Consider the following 18,433-nt stretch of genomic DNA (forward strand, 5'->3'; position numbering starts at 1 on the left):
TACATGTGACATCGCTCCGGGATGGTGATAGGATCAGATGTTGTTCCAGCACAATAACAAAAAATCATTCAGAAGATGCGTGAAGAGATGCAAACGCAGTTTAACGTTCTTCGGCAAGCCAATGAAACTGTTGTCGAGCAGATCAACGCACTCAAACAAGCTAATGAAGCCAACATAGCGTAAATCAATGCTCTGCGCCAAGGACTTCGAGTCAATGCTCGGCAGAATGATCCGCCGATTGCCCCACGACTCGAACGCCAGAACGAGCCAGCAGATCCACCACTGGCACCTGGACTCAATAACCCTTCTCCGCAGCAGAGGGCTCCACAGCAGTAGTTCAACGTTCAAAATGACACTTTGGATCGAAGTGATGCCGAAGAAATAGCGAGCCAATCTCGTATCCCGAGAAACTCCACAATGGGAGAGCCTCCAACCACCAAGATCCCAACCTCAGAAGACCATGCTAAGTCTGGAAGAAAAGATGCGTGGTCCCAGTTGGCGATCAATAATCACCAGGAAATGACTTCATCTCAATCAAAGGGCCGAAGGCCCAAACACCAGAAGACATGGCGAGAGAGTTCACCACCTCAATAGTTAAAACTCCTTTTACAGACAAATTAGAATAGGTTGCAAGGCCTTAAAAGTTCACGATACCAAAGTTCATCAAATTCAACATAACTGGAGACCCCCTCCAGTACCTTGATCACTACACTCAAGAGATGACCCTAGAGGCACAAAACGATCTGTTCATATGCAAAATATTTTCGTCTAGTTTAATAGGAGTAACCCTGGAATGGTTACTAACCAAAGGCTAATTAGCTGATTATCTAGCCAACTTAGGCCAGCGGAGGCAGTCCGAGCGAGCCAGATTAGCCCCGAAAGCTGCAGCAGATAATCAACATAATCGGGTTACCAACATGATCCATGGCCGCCCGGAAGAGGACGAACAAAAAGAGAATTCCTATATGATTCAACTCAAGCAAGCGCATAAACTACGAAGGGTCGGTGAAATTAATGCAGTCGAATACAGGCTAGGCTTCGCACAAATTTCCTTCTATGAAGGAGACCTTAACAGAGTACAACATCCACATGAAGATCCACTTATGATCAGCCTAATAGCAGCGAACTACTTAGTCAGGCGCGTACTCATTGACCTTAGCAGTAGTGCCAATATCATAACGAAATGGACATTCGACCAACTGAAGCTGGCCCTAGATCAAGTCTGCCCCTCTGGAAACCCCTTGGTAGGGTTTGATGGAAGAAAGGTTGAACCTATTGGCGTGATCACATTGTCGGTCACTGCGGCCAAAAGAAATTTGAAGGAAAATTTTGTGATTGTGGACATCCACCCGACCTACAACTTGCTAATGGGTCGAGGATGGATCCATTGAATGGAAGGAGTCCCATCAACTCTGCATCAAGTCATGAGATTCATTGGCCCCAACGGGCGGGAAATTATTGATATATGGGGGATCAGGTGGCAGCCAGTGCTACTAAACTATTATCCGATAAATCGATAAGGGAAAACAATTGCTGAAATAGTAATTACCAGGCTCCTCTTCTCCTGAGGAGAATAAGGAGCCAGAAGAAGAACACTCGACCGAAGAACCCCTAGAAGCTATGCAGATAATCGCAGGGGATGAGCACATATTAACTTATATGGGAACACTCCAATCAGCCCAAGAAAAAGAAGAACTAACAAAAATTTTAAGGCAGAATACTGACATCTTCGCTTGGAACCACTAGGAATTGACCCAGAAATAGCGTGTCACAGCCTGAATGTGGACCCGAGCCACCACCCAGTAAATCAAAAGTAGACAAGATTTGCCCTAGAAAGGAATAGAATCATTGCTGAAGAGGTCAACCGACTTCTGGAAGCAGGATTCATCCGAGAGGTCCAATACCCCCAATGGCTGTCAAATGTAGTTGTTGTTTAGAAGAAAAATGGTAAGTGGGGGGTGTACATTGACTTCACCAACCTGAACCAAGCTTACCCAAAAGATAACTTTCCACTCCAAAAGATCGATCAGATGGTGGATGTTCGACCGGGTATGAGAAACTAACTTTCCTTGATGCTTATTCAGGTTACAACCAGATCCCGATAAACCCATCGGATGAAGAAAAAACTTCTTTCATCATCGAACGCGGAACCTATTGCTATAAGGTAATGCCCTTCGGACTGAAAAACGCAGAGGAAACTTACCAGCGGCTAGTCAATAAGGTGTTCGGAAAGCAGATCGGTAGAACGGTCAAAGCTCATATAGACGACATGGTTATAAAAAGTTGGGAAAAGAAAGATCATCTGCAGCACCTGTAAGATGTATTCAACACTCTTCGAAAAAATAAAATGAGGCTAAATCCAGCAAAGTGTTCGTTCGGGGTATCCTCAGGCCAATTCTTAAGCCATTTGGTAAACAAAAGAGGAATAAAGGCTAGCCCCACTCAACTAACAAAACTGTTATAGAGCAAAGAATCTTAAACCATGAAGGACATCCAAGTCCTCACTGGACGAATAACAGCTCTTAGCCGTTTCATATCTAGACTGTCAGACATGTGCAAACCGTTCTTCGACGCCATCAAGGCAAAAAAGGGAGACATTTGGGGGGCAAAGCAGTGAGAAGCTCTCATAAAACTCAAAGAGTACATGACAAACCCCTTGATTCTATCTACCCCTGAACTTGAAGAACCGTTGTACTTCTATCTAGCAGTATCCTAGTCGGCGACCAGTTCGGCCCTAGTAAGAGAAGTGGATAAGAAACAGCACCCAGTTTTCTATTCCAGCAAAACCATGACGGATTCAGAAAGCAGGTATTTGATGGCAGAGAAAGTCATTCTCGCTTTGGTCCAGGCAAAAAGAAAGCTCCGGCATTACTTCGAAACTTATCAAATAATAGTCCTTACAATACATCCAATCAAAGCAATTCTCAGTAAGCCAAACATTTCAGGTAGAATTACCAAATGGGTGATTGAATTGAGCTCCTTCGATATCTAATATGAGCCATGCACGGCAAAGAAGGGACAAGTGGTTGCAGATTTCCTCTTGGATACTAATCTAGGAGAAGAACAGCCAATCACAGAAAATCCCTACTAGGAATTATATGTAGATGGCTCTTCAAGCCAAAATGGAGCGGGAGCAAGGTTGGAAATTAGAACTCCTGAGGGTACCAGACTCCAACAAGTAATCCAACTGGAATTTCCAGCCACAAACAATGAAGCAGAATACGAGGCACCGTTGGCAGGGCTTAGGCTGGCCAAAGAGCTTTAGGTAAAACACCTTCGAGCCCATAGTGACTCAAACCTCATCACCAGATAGGTGACAGGTGAATACACCTTTAGAGAAGAAAGAATGAACGCATACAGAGAAGAGGTGGAAAAGCTAGCAAAACATTTTGACATAATAGAATTCAAGCAAATCCCAAGGGAAGAAAACCCGATTGCCAATCACCTGGCCTGCGCAGCATCTTCAGCAAATGAGTTATTGATCAGGGTAGTCCCCATTGATATTTTGGATACACCGAGTATCGAAAAAAGGATACCAGTACTAGTCATTCCTTGGGAGCCAAGCTGGATAGACCCCATTCTAGCATATCTCGAAAGAGGAAAACTCCCTAATTCCAAAGAAGTGGCTCAACAATTAAGAATAAAAGCTGCTAAATACTCAATCATAGGAGAACAGCTCTTCAGGCGATCGTACTCATGGCCTTACCTCAGATGTCTGACTTCCACAGAATCTAGAGAAGTTCTAATGCAACTGCACGAAGGAGAATATGGAAATCACTTTGGGGGCAGATCACTAGCCCACAAAGCTTTAACTCAGGGTTATTTTTTGCCTTACATAGCAGAGAAGCTGAAAAGTACTCCAGAAGATGCGATAAATGACAGAGGTATGCTCCCCTCGTCCATCAACCTCTAGAAGAGCTACACACAATGAGTATCCTTTTGCCATTCGCCTAATGGGGGATGGACACAGTGGGACCTCTGCCGCCAGCCGCATCATAGAAAAGGTACGTCCTGTTAGCCATTGACTATTTCACTAAATAGGTAGAGGCAGAATCATACGCAAGTATAACTAACATTCTAGTAAGAAAGTTCATCTAAAACAATCTAATATGTAGATTTAAAATCCCAAAATCCATCATTATGGATAATGGCACGAATCTGTTCAATCAGCGTACTCAGCGTTTCTTTGATAAGTATGGGATCAACCAAAAAATGTCAATTGTGTACCACCCATAAGGCAATGGGCAGGTAGAGATAACTAATAAGATAATCTTTGCATGCATCAAAAAGAGGCTTGAAGATAAGAAGGGAAAGTGGCTAGAAGAATTGCCAAATGTCTTATGGGTGTACAGAACCACTCGGAGATGCCCCACTGGGGAAACCCCCTTCTCTTTAGCTTACGGAACAGAAGCTATAATCCCAACTGAAGTGGTAACACCAACCATCCAAAGCTTAGCTTGGGAACAGGGGTTAAATGATCAACTTCTAGAGCACAATCTAGATCTATTGGAGGAGAAAAGAGAAGCAGCAACCATTCGGCTAGCTGCGTACCAACAGAAGCTGGCAAATAGCTACAATAAAAGGGTCAAACATAGAAGCTTCAACCCAGGAGACCTAGTGCTTTTGAAGTCAGAAAAGTATGTCGCCAAATTGGAACCTAATTGGGAAGGTCCATACCAGATTGCATATGTGATTGGGAAATGAGCATACAGACTTCAACACCTGGATGGCACTGAAATGGCCAAACCAAGGAACGTGATGCAATTGAAAAGGTATTTTCAATAAAGTAATCATACAATGTTTTTCAGTACTTTATTTTGGCAAGTTAATAAAGTTGTCTTTGGTCTTTTCTTCGAAAGTCCCACATTGACTGAAAATAAGACTCCTAATTATTAATTAAATAAAAATAATACGACTTATAAACAGTGAAGGGGACCTCCAAATAGTAGGCAACCCACAAAGGACCCACTATCAGGTGCTCCCCTTCACACTTGTGTTTTGTTTCTAAAAGACAAAACTATTCTATCTTCAAACAATGTACCACATCGATTTAAAAATAAACCTCTATGTTATTTTTATAACATACATGGTTTACTTACAAATCAGTGAGTGGGACCCCTTGATAATAGGAACCATTGCTAGTAGTCCCACTATCAGATGCCCCATTGTCAGAGGTCTCCACACACTCCCCTCACCATCTTATAAAGATGTTTCCTTTTTAAACCAGGGTCCCACATCGACCAAAAAGGAAAAATTCCCTTTGTTATTAAAATATAACCTATTGGGTATAAAATCAGCAGGATGGAGCTCTAAATTATTAGATCCATGGATAGTCATAACCCACAATCAAGAGATCCATAATTCAGAGCCTCCCCCGTTCCTTTTGGATTAGTATCTTTTCAAATAAACTATTTCCTATTAAGTAAATGTCCCACATTAACTAAAAAAGGAAATTCTTTTTCTATTATTGAAGTACAACCACTTGACTTTAGTATCAATGGGTCAAACTCCTTAATAATGGAGGCCAATTAGCAAATGGCGGCCCATTATTAAAGGATAGACCCGTTTTGACTACGGTAGCCCATTATAAAAGGTTTCTCCCCGCATCTTTTCCTCTAAAACAACTTCTCCAATTGGAAGAAGACACGTGGGGCATGAGTATAAGAGATTTATTTTACAGATACCAACAATTGATTCAAAGAAGCCCATGAAGATAGGGACTTTGGCAGTTGAATTAAATCAGAGGAAAAGCCACGTAAGGGATATGACTTGGTTAAAGGAACGTGTCAATTATTGGAGTTTTAGACGTGGAGATTAGAGTTCTCAAGATGTGGAGGTTGGTTTTCTTCAAAAGCCATGATATAAAACTCTAACCATTTTAACATGGGCCACTACTACCACTATCGTGGAACAAAGAGTAATGGCCATTTGCTTAGACAAAAAGATATCGCACAATTTGTTTGGGAAATAACGGCATCATAGGCACAATTGCATGAATAGAACATGAAGTTCTAAAAGAATCAAAAGCACGATTATATGTTTGGAACATGGAAGTTCTAAGAAGAATCAAAGGCACGATTTCATGGCTTGGACAATTGAAAGCATTTGGAGGCATGGAACTGCTCGGAACTACTATTGTAACTGATTATATTTTCATTCTATAAATAGGTCATTATGTTGTGACATAATAGGGCGGCTCAACGCAAACACAGCATTTCAAGACAATATTACTTTTCATTGCAATGCACTTTCAATATGATTAGTTTTAGTCCTGTACTGTACTTTCAGTAGATAATTTTATAGTCAATTCCTTTACTTTCATAAATATCGTAGTTCTTCCTAGCCAGTTAACTATCCAGAAGTCCTTTATCAAAGACAAAAAGAACCCTGAGGTGTTCATTCCAGACCTCATCATAATCGCCTAGTCTCGCAATCTTCCTTCTAGAATATTGTTTGGATCTTTCTTCGAAACTACTGCAGTTCCTCGCACGCCTATCCGGTTCCATTGGAACCGACCGCTTTTTACTGGCTAAACAATTACATAAAGAAAAATGTATTAATTTAGTGAATTATATCACTACGGGTCCATGTTTCTTAACTGTACATTCTAAACCCTTTAATTTGTTTATATAACTGTTTGCTTTAAAGGTCAATTTTTTGCTGAGTTGGGCTTTTTCTTTTCAAGCCTTTTTGGGCTTTTTTCTGGGCTGTCTGCTCATAACCTTTTTCTGGTGTTTTGGAATATGATATCCTAATCCTGTCCAAGGTTATTTTATTTTATTTTTTTTATTTTTATTTTTTTCCCTGAATATCCTATCCAGGGGTTTGACCACCTTTAATTGTTTATTTTCATTTGAAAAGATTACAAAGTGTTTTAATTTTTATTTTATATAACCATAAAATTCAAGTAAATAAATTTATTTTTTTGTTTTTTTTTCTTTTTCATAAGAAGGTATTATATTCAACTTCAAGGATATAGCCATCAGTACAAGTTGGAGAAATTGAGGCATACCCGCACATTACAAAACATCAAGCAAACAGAAAAATACAAGTTGGAGAAATAGAGGCATACCCCAGTACATTTCAAAAAATAAGCCAGACCTTACGTAGCATCGTGCAACCTGAGCCCATTAGCTTCTATATATAATTTGAAACCAAATGGTCCTAGCCACTTCCAAAACATACCTACATGTGCCTTCATGATATCTCTTATTTCTCTCACCCTATAAAGCCCATAAAACAGCAGTGAAGATTTACTGGTGTCCTCCCTTGTAGCTTGCATAAACCAGTCCAACAATTGTCTAAACAGAAGTGCTTACAAACCAGTAACAGAAATGAAAGTGATGCAGACTACGTCCACTGGCTTCCCTTCTAGTGTCTGTCTAATGATCCATAGACCAGGCGCAGGATGAACACGATGGTAATGATGAAAACTACAAACAGAAGTAGGGTGAGTTCCCCGGTCATACATAAACTTACCCGCCTTATGTTGAAACTCTAGCATAGTTGAGTGGAGTATGGATGGATAAACTCAGAAACTCCCTAATCAATCCTGTAGCTAACGCAAGGCAGCCGAACTCGGAGTTTATGATTTCTAGGTCATCGAAATAGCAAGCGATGACAGGAAATGGGCTAAAGGTTTGTGTTAATATAAAGTATTTGATGGTTGGTGCCACAGTGAAGCTAATTGAAGACACTAAAAATGATCTGGGCTTGGTATGATTCGTATTGCTAAGAACGGGTCGGGTATGGATAGCCAGGATGGAGTAAGTCCACGCTGAATGGGCCCAAATCCAAGAAGTCATTGCGGAAGCCTATGTTATGATGAAAGAAGTTGAGCCCAAATAAAAGAGAAGAAGTGAGGTCTAGCCTAGGAGTGGTTATAACCGTCTAAGTGGTTGTAATCGTCTATAAATAGAGGGGATTGAGAGGGAAAAAAGGTTAGAAATTATTGGGAGTGGAAAGTTTCTCTCTCTACAGTTGAGGAAAATTCTTTGTAATTTCAATTGGCGCCGTCTGTAGGAAGAACAGAGAGGATTGATTGGTGTTGATCCAGATCGATTCGATTCAAAGCACTTTGCGAAGAAGACGATTAATCTCTAAAAGCTGAATCAAAATTAATGGAAATGCGATATGTCTTGATGAATCTTGGTTCCAGTTGATTTCGAGAGGTTGGTGTCCGATCTACGCAGATCTCATCTGTGCTTGATCCGGTGAGCTGCGCAGTTGTGATTCGTTGAGATTGTTGAATCGGGCTAGTAGTGAATAGAATTTAGCAAGTTTGAGTCCAGATCTTGTGTGTATGCGTTAGCAAAGCTTCAATCTGATCAAGAAATCTATGGTTGATGACTTTGCTCCGATCAGGAATGATGATCGGAGAGGAGCGCTCAAATCCTTTGGAAAATGGCCAGTAGACGAAGCTCGATGAGTTGATGAACATGATCGATGCCTTGAGGAAATAAAATGCAGAGTTACTCGCTGGAATGGAGTGTCATGAGGCTCTTATAATTCCGAGGCCACTTCCGGAAGGAGAGGGAGTCTTACCGTCCCATGCTGTTCGTCAAGGTGATCCAGAAGGTGTTGATCACATCGATCCACATCGTGATGAAGTTATAATAGATGATCTACCTCCGAATGTCCATCAAGTAGAGGATCGAGAAGGATCTATTCATTTGGAGCCACATCGCGAATGGATTATGAGAGAGGAAGCGTCGGCGTGTGATCATAGGGTTGCATCACCGTGGCAAAGTGAGTTTGCAGAGGACAGAGCATTTGATCCACCCTATCGACCTTCAATGGCAACATTTGACTACCGTTGTTCAGAAAGGAGATCTGCCGATCGGGGAGTCCTGTCACGGTTTTCAAGGGAGAACGAAGCATTGCGCTCATCAGCAAGGATGGTTGCATCTCCGTTCACTGATGAAATTCTGAACGCGTCGAATCCGAAGAAGTTTTCCATATCGATCTTCATTCTGTTTGATGGAACAACCGACCCGGTCAACCACATCTACTACATTCAGTTAAAAATGGCTCTGAATACTAACAACGATCCTTTGATGTGCAAGTGCTTCCCTACAAGTTTGGCTAGACCAGCCCTCAATTGGTTCAAGAATCTGGCTCAGGGCTCAATCGCTAGTTTCCAGTACTTGTGTAACAAGTTCATAAGCCAGTACAATGGGAATAAACATCCGGCTAAGGATGTATCAAGCCTTTTCACAATGAGGCAGCACGAAGATGAACGACTCCAAGCTTTCCTCACCCGGTTCAACCTTGTTAAAAGCATGGTAATGGAATGTCATCCATCCACAGTGGTCCAAGCATTTAAACTTGCAATAAGCCGGGGGACACCGTTCCACACAAGCTTGGTGGTCAATACGCCGAAGACCATGGACGAGCTGAACGAGAGAGCTGATGGTTTTGTTCGTCTTGAAGAAGAAGAGGCAGCTAATTCAAGGAAGATGTCAATTATTTCGACAGAAGAGAAGTCCAAAGCCAAGATCCGACAAAAACAAGCTCAACTGCAATGTTAAACCTCCTGGAAGGCAGAGAAAAGGTCCTGGGAGGAGGAGTTGGTTACTCCACTCAGAGTCACCCTGGCAAGGCTGTATCAAGAGAACAAAGATAAGTTTCGCCCTCCCTTACCAATTATACAACCTCTTGAACAGAGGGATTAAACTAAACATTGTGCTTTCTATAGTGATTTTGGACACTAAACTAACGAATGCGGGAACCTATGGAGGCAAGTGGAGATGCTGATCGCAAAGGGGGAATTTGCACAAGAGCAGAACCGATCGACTGAACAGATCAAGAGAAATCAAAGGCCGAATCACCACAACACTCAGCCCTTTCGGATTATAAATGTAATTCATGGCCGACCTGAATAGACAATGGAGTTAGAGGAGTTGCTCAGAACGCGATTACGCCAGGCCTAGTTGAAGAGAAGGATTGGCAGCGTACATGCTTTGACCAGTAGAATGCATCCGCATAGATAAAGTTTGATAGAACAGACCTGCTACGCATTCAGGTTCCTCATGAAGATCCACTGGTCGTCAGTCTAATAGTGGCAGAATGCCTGGTAAGAAGAGTTCTGATTGATCCAGGAAGTAATGCAAACGTCATGCCCAGAGTGACGTTCGACCGGCTTAAGATCGAAACCGAGAAACTTAAACCCACAAGAAATCCATTGCTAGGATTTGGTAGGAAGCGGGTGGAGCCCATTGGAATGGTGGAATTGACAGTGCAAGCTGCTGAGAGAGTTTTAACTGAGAGTTTTGTGATCATGGAAATTCATCCATCCTATAACCTCTTGATAGGAAGAGGGTGGATTCACAGAGTTCAGGGTGTCCCATCAACCCTACATCAAGTGATGCGATGCTTGGGTCCAAATGGGACCAAGGTGATTGACATTCATGGGGACCAGGTTGCAGCTAAAAAATGTTATTCAGTGACTTTGAAATCTGTTGGAAAAGGGAAAAATCCCATCTGCTCTGCCAGCCTAAGATAGCAATTACAGGAACTTCCACCCAGTAAAAGTGGGGAGGAGGAGCCGCCAGTTTTGACCGCAGAACCTTTTCTTGATGTGCAGATCGACCATAAGAAGCCGGATTGAACGAGGGTGGGATCCAGACTTACTGAATAGGAAAAACTAGGGTTGATTGACTTCTTGACTCAGAATATAGATGTATTCGCATGGAGCCATTCAGATATGCCAGGGATTAGTCCTTCCGTGTCCTGTCATTCCCTCAATGTGGATCCGAACGCAAAACCTGTGAAGCAGAAGCAGAGAAGATTTGCTCCAGAACGCAATCAGATTATAGCTGAGGAGATTGATCGGTTGCTCGAGGCAGGATTCATTAGAGAAGTTCAGTACCCGGCCTGGCTCTCCAATGTCATTGTTGTGCAGAAAAAGAATGGGAAATGGAGAGTATGTATTGACTTCACTAATCTGAACAAAACTTGCCCAAAGGATAGCTTCCCATTACCAATGATTGATCAAATGGTGGATGCCACCACAGGGTACGAGCGATTAACCTTCTTAGATGCTTATTCCGGTTATAATCAAATCCCCATGGACCCAATTGATGAAGAGAAAACTTCTTTCATTACTGAACGAGGGACCTACTGCTACAAAGTCATGCCGTTCGGATTAAAGAATGTTGGAGCTACTTATTAGAGGCTGATCAGCAAGATTTTCAAAAGCCAAATGAGGAGAACTGTAGAGGCTTACATTGATGATATGGTGGTCAAGAGTAAGAAGAAGGATGATCATTTAGCGCACTTATAGGATGTGTTCGATGTGTTAAGGAAGTACGAGATGAAGCTTAATCCAGCCAAATGCTCATTCGGAGTGAGCTCTGGTCAATTCTTGGGACATGTGGCCAATCATAGAGGAATTGAGGCTAGCCAGCCTAGGCGGAAGCTCTGATTAGAAATGTAGAACCAAAGACAGTTAAGGAAGTGCAGGCACTCACGAGTCGAATAGCTGCACTGAGCCAATTCATTTCTAAGCTCTCGGACCGTTGTAAACCATTCATTGACACAATTCGAGGCTATAGAAGACAAGCCTGGGGGGATGAGCAACGATAGGCATTAACCAGCCTGAAAGATTACATGCAAAACCCATCGGTTTTATCTGCTCCCGAGCCAAATGAGAAGCTCTTTCTGTACCTTTGAGTATCCAGCATCGCGACAAGTGCCGTTCTGATCCATTGTAAAGACGAAAAGCAATTCCCATGTTTTATGTCAGCAAAACAATAGCCGAGCGAAAAAGATGGTACTCAAATGCCGAACGGATGATCTTGTCATTGGTCAACGCGAAAAGGAAGCTCAGGCATTATTTCGAATCCCATCTGATTGTCGTAACAACCTTTCTTATAAGGATGATCTTGCATAAGCCAGACCTATCAGGAAGAATGACAAAATGGGCCGTTGAGTTGGGCTCGTTTGATATTACATATGAACCCAGAACGGTAATTTAAGGTCAAGCGATGGCTGATTTCCCACTTGAATATGATGCTGAAGACTTGGTGGAGGATTATAGCTGTTCCTTATGGAAGCTCTTTGTAGATGGCTCTTCAAATCAAATGGGGGCAGGGATTGGAATCCAATTATAAACACCAGAGGGCACCACGCTGAGCCAAGCGATCAGACTTGAGTTCAACGCAACCAACGAGGCTGAATACGAGGCATTATTAGCTGGGCTGAAGTTGGCTAAAGAGCTGAAAATCAAGAATCTAATTGCTTATAGCGATTCACAGCTAGTCGTTCAGCAAGTAACTGGAGAATACGAAACCAAAGATACGACTATGGAAGCATACCGAACCGCGGTTCTGCTGAGGCGAAAGACTTCGATCAGATTAGGTTCATTCAATTGCCAAGGGAGTATAATGAAGATGCCGATTGTTTGGCTTGTAGTGCATCCAGTTCTAAAGAAACTCTGGCTAGGGTCATCCCGGTTGACGTGTTGATCCAGCCGTCTATTTTTGACGAGCAGCCCGATTTGAGCGCTCAGCAAGTTAATGTTATACCATATGAGCCGAGCTGGATTGATCCGATCATGGCTTTCATACGTGATGGTGTGCTACCCAAACAGAAAGATGAAGCAAGAAAAATCAGGTCCATAGCTCCCAAATATGCTATTGTACGTGATCAGTTGTACAGATGGTCCTTTTCGGGTCCATACTTGAAATGTGTTACCCCAGCAGAGGCTAGACAGATCATACGAACCATTCATGAAGGGGTATGCGGAAATCATTCAGGAGGAAGATCTTTGGCGCACAAAGCAATGACACAAGGGTACTTTTGACCAAACATGGCACGGGATACAGAAGAATTCTCTAGAAGGTGCGATAAATGCCAAAGGTTGGGACCACTGATACACCAACCACCTGAAGACTTGCACGTAATGGCCATACCATGGCCTTTCGCACAGTGAGGGATGGATGTGGTTGGCCCTCTGCTGACTGTAAGATCATAGAACAAGCACATTCTGCTAGCAACTGATTACTTCACCAAATAGGTGGAGGCAGAGCCGTACCCTAGTGTCACCCAAACTCAAGTAAGACGCTTCATCTGGAATAATATTCTCTATCGTTTTGGCGTACCAAGGTCGATCGTTATGGACAATGGGACCAATCTCGATAGCAACCAAGTGAAGGAGATGCTGGAAGAATATGGAATTAATTAGAAGTAGGTAGCAGTCAGTCATCCCCAGGCCAATGGTCAAGCTGAGATCACGAACAGGACAATATTTGCCTGCATTAAGAAGAAGCTCGAGAATGAAAAAGGAAAATGGTTAGACGAGCTTCCGAACGTCTTGTGGGCTTACAGAACGACCCAAGACGGCCGACCGGGGAGAGCCCATTCGCAATAGAGTACGGCACCGAGGCAGTAATACCAGTCGAACACTTAGTTCCAACCGTTAGAAGCTTGGCGTGGAATCAAGAGCAGAATGATAGAATGCTAAGGTTTAATCTTGATCTGCTGGAGGAAAAAAGGGACGCAGCTGCAATAAAGCTTGCTTCTTATCAACAGACGCTCGTAAATAGCCATAACAAGAGGGTGAAGCACAGAGACTTCTCCCTTGGCAATCTGGTTCTGAAAAGGAAGGTGGGGATAGTCAAAAATATGTTTTCGCCATGGGAAGGTCCATACAGAATTGCAGAGGTGATAGGAAATGGGGCATACGTCTTCGATACCATGGTAGGAAGGTTGGTCAGTAAACTATGGAATACCACGTATCTGAAAAGGTACTACCAGTAAAAGTAGAGTTTAATTCCAAACAATATGCTCGTTTTGAGTTGTATACTTGCAAGTGTATGAAATTGTCAAGTTTTATGAAAGATGTTTACTTTGCTTAAAAATTAATTGACATTCTTCCCACTTAGCAAAGTCAAAATAATGCCAAGTGGCAAGTGGCATTCTAGCCGAACGCCAGGCACTCAGCAAAGTCAGTGGCAACTATCACTACGAGCCGAATGCCAAACACTTGCACAAAACAAGGCCAAGTGGCAAGTGGCATTCTAGCCGAGAGCCAGGCACTCAGCAAAGTTAGTGGCAACTGGCACTACGAGCCGAACACCAAACACTTGCGTAAAACAAGGCCAAGTGGCAAGTGGCATTCTAGCCAAGCACCAGGCACTCAACAAAGTCAGTGGCAACTGGCACTACGAACCGAACGCCAAACACTTGCACAAAACAAGGCCAAGTGGCAAGTGGCATTCTAGCCGAGCGCCAGACACTCAGCAAAGTCAGTGGCAACTGGCACTACGAGCCGAACGCCAAACACTTGCACAAAACAAGGCCAAGTGGCAAGTGGCATTCTAGCCGAGCGCCAGACACTTAGCAAAGTCAGTGGCAACTGGCACTACGAGCCGAACGCCAAACACTTACTAAAAAATGAATCAATGCTGAGTGGCAAGTGGCATTCAAGCTGAACGCCAGACACTTAACAAATGTCAGAGGTAGCTGGCGCAACAGGCCGAATGCCAAACACTTATGAAAAATGAAGTTTAAAAGATTGAAAATTGAAAACTTGAAGAGTGGAAGTTTTGCTGAAAATAAGTATTGTCATTCCCTATTCTTTCATTACAAAATAATCCTGAGGTACATGGCTTGATGTTCTGAGGATACATAAAGATACATTTAAAAAAAAAAAAAAAAAAAAAAAAACTGATGCAAAGGATTACAGAATGCTAGTTCTCACGGTCTTCTCCAGGCTGTGACTCGTTGTTCTCCCCATCATTACCCTCTGGCCCTTTGTGGTCCTCTCCATTCTTGGCTGCTCCATCATCCTTAGAGGGAGAATCAAGATGAATCACCCCCTCAGCCAGCATGAGTCTATCAGAGGCAACTGAAGTGGAGGGCATGATAGTAGTGATAGGAGGAATATTCAAAGGATGGAAGGGTGGAACAACTCCTGAGGCTGCAACCTCTCTGCATTCGATAAAGATATTTTCAGCAGGGTCGCAGGGTGGATTCTGGTAGTTGCTTGGTGGATAGATGTCCAAAGAGGCGTCCAACTCATCCGGACTAGCACAAGAACTAGATTCACCTTCAGGGGGAGAACGGTCAATAAAGCCGTCTCTATACCCTTTAGCATACCGGAGGGCACTGGTTCTGGTGAAGCGGGCAAGTAGAGCTCTCATTCCCCTCTCAACTTTGCCAATCATATTCAGCAAAGAAGAACGTTCACTTAAAAGCTTCTCCTTTGAGTTGGCATGAGATAACCGGTCAGCAATAAGTAAACGCTGAAGGTCTCCCTTCTCAGCCTTCAGCGAGTCTCTTTCAGTCAGTGCGACGTTCTTCTCAGTTTTCAGAACATCTACTTCATCCTGAAGAGAGTCCTGTTCAGCTTTAAGGGTCTCTCGTTCAGCTCTCAGAGCATCCCTCTCATTTGCCAGATCATCTTTATTTGTTTTTAAGGCGGCAGTCCATTTCTCTGATTCGCTCAGCTTAGACTTAAGCTCAGTAACTTTGCTTCAAGAAGGCTTTCCACTTCAACAGATCTTTTAAGGCCTGCAAAGAGAGATTTGAGCTTTTTGTTCAGAACCTCAATGGTCTTCTGAAAGGTAAACATCCCGAATAGAGTTTGCACAAAAGAAGGGAGGTTCCGATCAGTTCAACCATTAAAAAGTTAAAATAGAGAAGAGACATATCTTAATAAGGAAAAAAGTTACCTCCATGGCAGCTGCTGGGAACTGCCAAAACATCTCACCAAAGGACAACTTGTTCTGTATTTCAAGATCCTTGGGAGTCCAGAAACCCTTATAAAAAGTAAAGGAAGTGAGGGGGTCCTGCTACATAGAATCTTCAGGACCAATGGTCGAGCCATCTTAACGGTTGAGCAAAAGTCGCCATGGAAGAACGGATGATGTTGGACCAGAGGTTCTGGCAGACTCACTCTCTGGAATGAAAAACTGAGCTGGAGGCAAGGGTTCAGTAATCCTGAAAGAAGCCGTCCTGGTCCTCCGGGCTGGTGGGACGTCACTCTAGTCATGACCGCCCTCAGGCATTGGCCTCTTTCCAAAACTTTTCTCTGACAGACCAGCACTAACTAGCCCTCCATTGTTCTGAGAACCTCCAGCATCCTGAGTGCTCCCTGAAGAAGTGTCAAACAGAATGTTTGAAGGCACAATGATGGAGCAGCAGGATGGGCTTCATCAGAATGATCCACAACAAGGTTCTCAGCATGGGTAACCTCAGAAGGCCCAATAGCAGAACGATCTATGACTTGAGTCACAACTAGAGCAATTACAACCTGTTCTGGGGCAGAGACAGCAGAGGTGGATGATGTGGTAGCAGGTGTAGAGGAAGATATGGTAATAGGAGCAGCAGAAGGGATGGGAGCAGAACGCTTCCTCCTGCTGAAAGATGGAATCTGAATGCTCTCCATTGTAGACCCTATGAGAGAGATGTCAGAGAGATTGTCAGGAGTAAGCAAGTCTGTAGCTGAAGGGACGTTGTTCAGCACATTCTCTTGTAAGATGTCTAGCCTGGCCCTACAAACGATATAAACTAGTCCGTCATGAGGAATTTGAAGGCATCTACAAAGAGAAGTACAAAAATGGGGAAGGCAACTTTCACAATGGCATTCAGTGGGATGTGTTTTCAGCTTTTTGTAACCAGAGACAGAGCATACTCCAAAGGAGGAAGGGATAGAGAGAGATTAGCCGAACGGAGTCCACCAATTCCCACTAACCCCAATCAAGTTTTGTCTCCAACCTTTCTCAAACGAGTTCTTATCTGTGCAGATCGACCATTTGTCAATATGAAAGAAGTGATAGTACAGATCACTTTGTTTGATTTTGTTAATTCGGTAGCAGAGGAGAAGGTCGATGATATCAAGGTTGAAACCCCTATCACAGTTCAAGAGTAGAAGGATTGAAATTACCCTAAGGAAGTTAGGGTTAACCTGCAGAGGGCAGAGCCCCAATTTGCTTAAAACGTAGCAAAAGAATGGGTGTAAAGGGAACGTAATGATGTTTAAATGGACGGCAGAGAATAAAACCTCTCCAGGAAGAAGACCCTCACCAGAGCTCCCATCTAAGTCTGTTGGGTAGATCTTGAGAGAGACATAATTGGGAATGCTATTCTTGAAACAAATGGTGTTCAGATTTGAGGGAGGCACGGAAAAGGGGAGGAATCTATGGTAGTAAAGGTTTCTTTTTTCAAAAAGGGTAGTAAAAAAAACTAACTTTGAGAGTTTGCGAAGTACACAGCAACAGCTTAGGAGCCAAAATAGCGAAGGAAAAACTCGTCGGAGAAACTGAAGAAAGATCGTCGGAAAGTGCAGGAAGGTGACGGACGAAACTCAGGAAGAAGACAACGGAGAATAAAAGTAGGATATGTTAAAGAAAGATAAAGGTTGAGAGGATCAGGGTTTTTAAAGAGAAGAAATGGAGGCGCACAAAATTCAAAAGGTCAAGACAAAAGTGGCGCAGCAGATCTCTAAGTCTGGGTCTTTGTGCCAATCGTTTGATTCCTCGTGTCATCGCTCCGAGCCGTCAGACCAAGATTGTGTCTTTTTAATAATCTCACCCTAATTAATAAAGGGAGAGATTATTGGGGGCAGATGAAGACACCAAAAATGATCCGGGCTTGGTATGATTCGTATTACTAAGAACGGGTTGGGTATGGATAGCCAAAATGGAGCAAGTCCACGCTGAATAGGCCTAGATCCAAGAAGTCATTGCGGAAGCCTATGTTATGATGAAAGAACTTGAGCCCAAACAAAAGAGAAAAAGTGAGGTCCAGCCCAGGTGTGGTTATAACCGTCTAAGTGATTGTAACCGTCTATAAATAGAGGGGATTGAGAGGGAAAAGAGGTTGGAAATTATTGGGAGTGTAAAGTTTCTCTCTCTACAGTTGGGAAAAATTCTTTGTACTTTCACTAATACAGCTCAGCTTTGAAGTAAAAGACCATGGCAGTAAATATGGGAAGTACGACCGATACAAATTCCAAAGTCCAGACCTTTTACCAGTTCTCATCATCATGCTTGCTTTCATCTTCACTCCTATGAGGAACATGAATTAGATGTAGCCAATTTTCGCTACCAGGTTCAGATGACCAGTTGAAAATACGGGGAAGAATGTGTTGCTAAATCCCGGAATTGACAGCAAAGAAGTTGGTCCTAGTATTATACCAGCCTGCATATTGAAATCAAAATCATCACGAAGTACACAAATGTTAATTAATGATCAGTAGCAACACAAACACACAGTGTGTAAGAAAAATACAAGGATCTCGGAGACGGGACACATTGAAGCGTTTCAACACCATGTGTATAGATTGAGTGAGGATGAATATTATTGTCAATTGCAAGTGGCGCATCGGCAAAGAATATTTGTGAAAGCTTTTCAAATTTATTTAAAATTTTGAACTAAATTATCTCCAATCCCAAATCCAAAACACCGATTCAGTACTTCTAAATGT

General features: G+C 42.8%; 2 protein-coding genes across 2 annotated transcripts; both read left to right on the forward strand.

Annotated features, from left to right (window-relative positions):
• Nucleotides 1–917: 917 nt before the first annotated feature.
• On the forward strand, nt 918–1,391 carry LOC132304897 (uncharacterized). The gene has a single exon (XM_059802597.1). The coding sequence runs from the start codon at nt 918–920 to the stop codon at nt 1,389–1,391; it is 474 nt and encodes a 157-aa protein (XP_059658580.1).
• Nucleotides 1,392–9,721: 8,330 nt separating this feature from the next.
• Nucleotides 9,722–10,504, forward strand: LOC132304899 (uncharacterized). Its single transcript, XM_059802598.1, has 2 exons — nt 9,722–9,739; nt 10,025–10,504. The coding sequence occupies exons 1-2, from the start codon at nt 9,722–9,724 to the stop codon at nt 10,502–10,504; spliced, it is 498 nt and encodes a 165-aa protein (XP_059658581.1).
• Nucleotides 10,505–18,433: the final 7,929 nt, after the last annotated feature.

Source organism: Cornus florida, unplaced genomic scaffold (genome assembly GCF_030987335.1).
Source record: "Cornus florida cultivar Cherokee Brave unplaced genomic scaffold, ASM3098733v1 CherokeeBrave_3.0.0_Hap2_Chr04, whole genome shotgun sequence".
NCBI lineage: Eukaryota > Viridiplantae > Streptophyta > Magnoliopsida > Cornales > Cornaceae > Cornus > Cornus florida.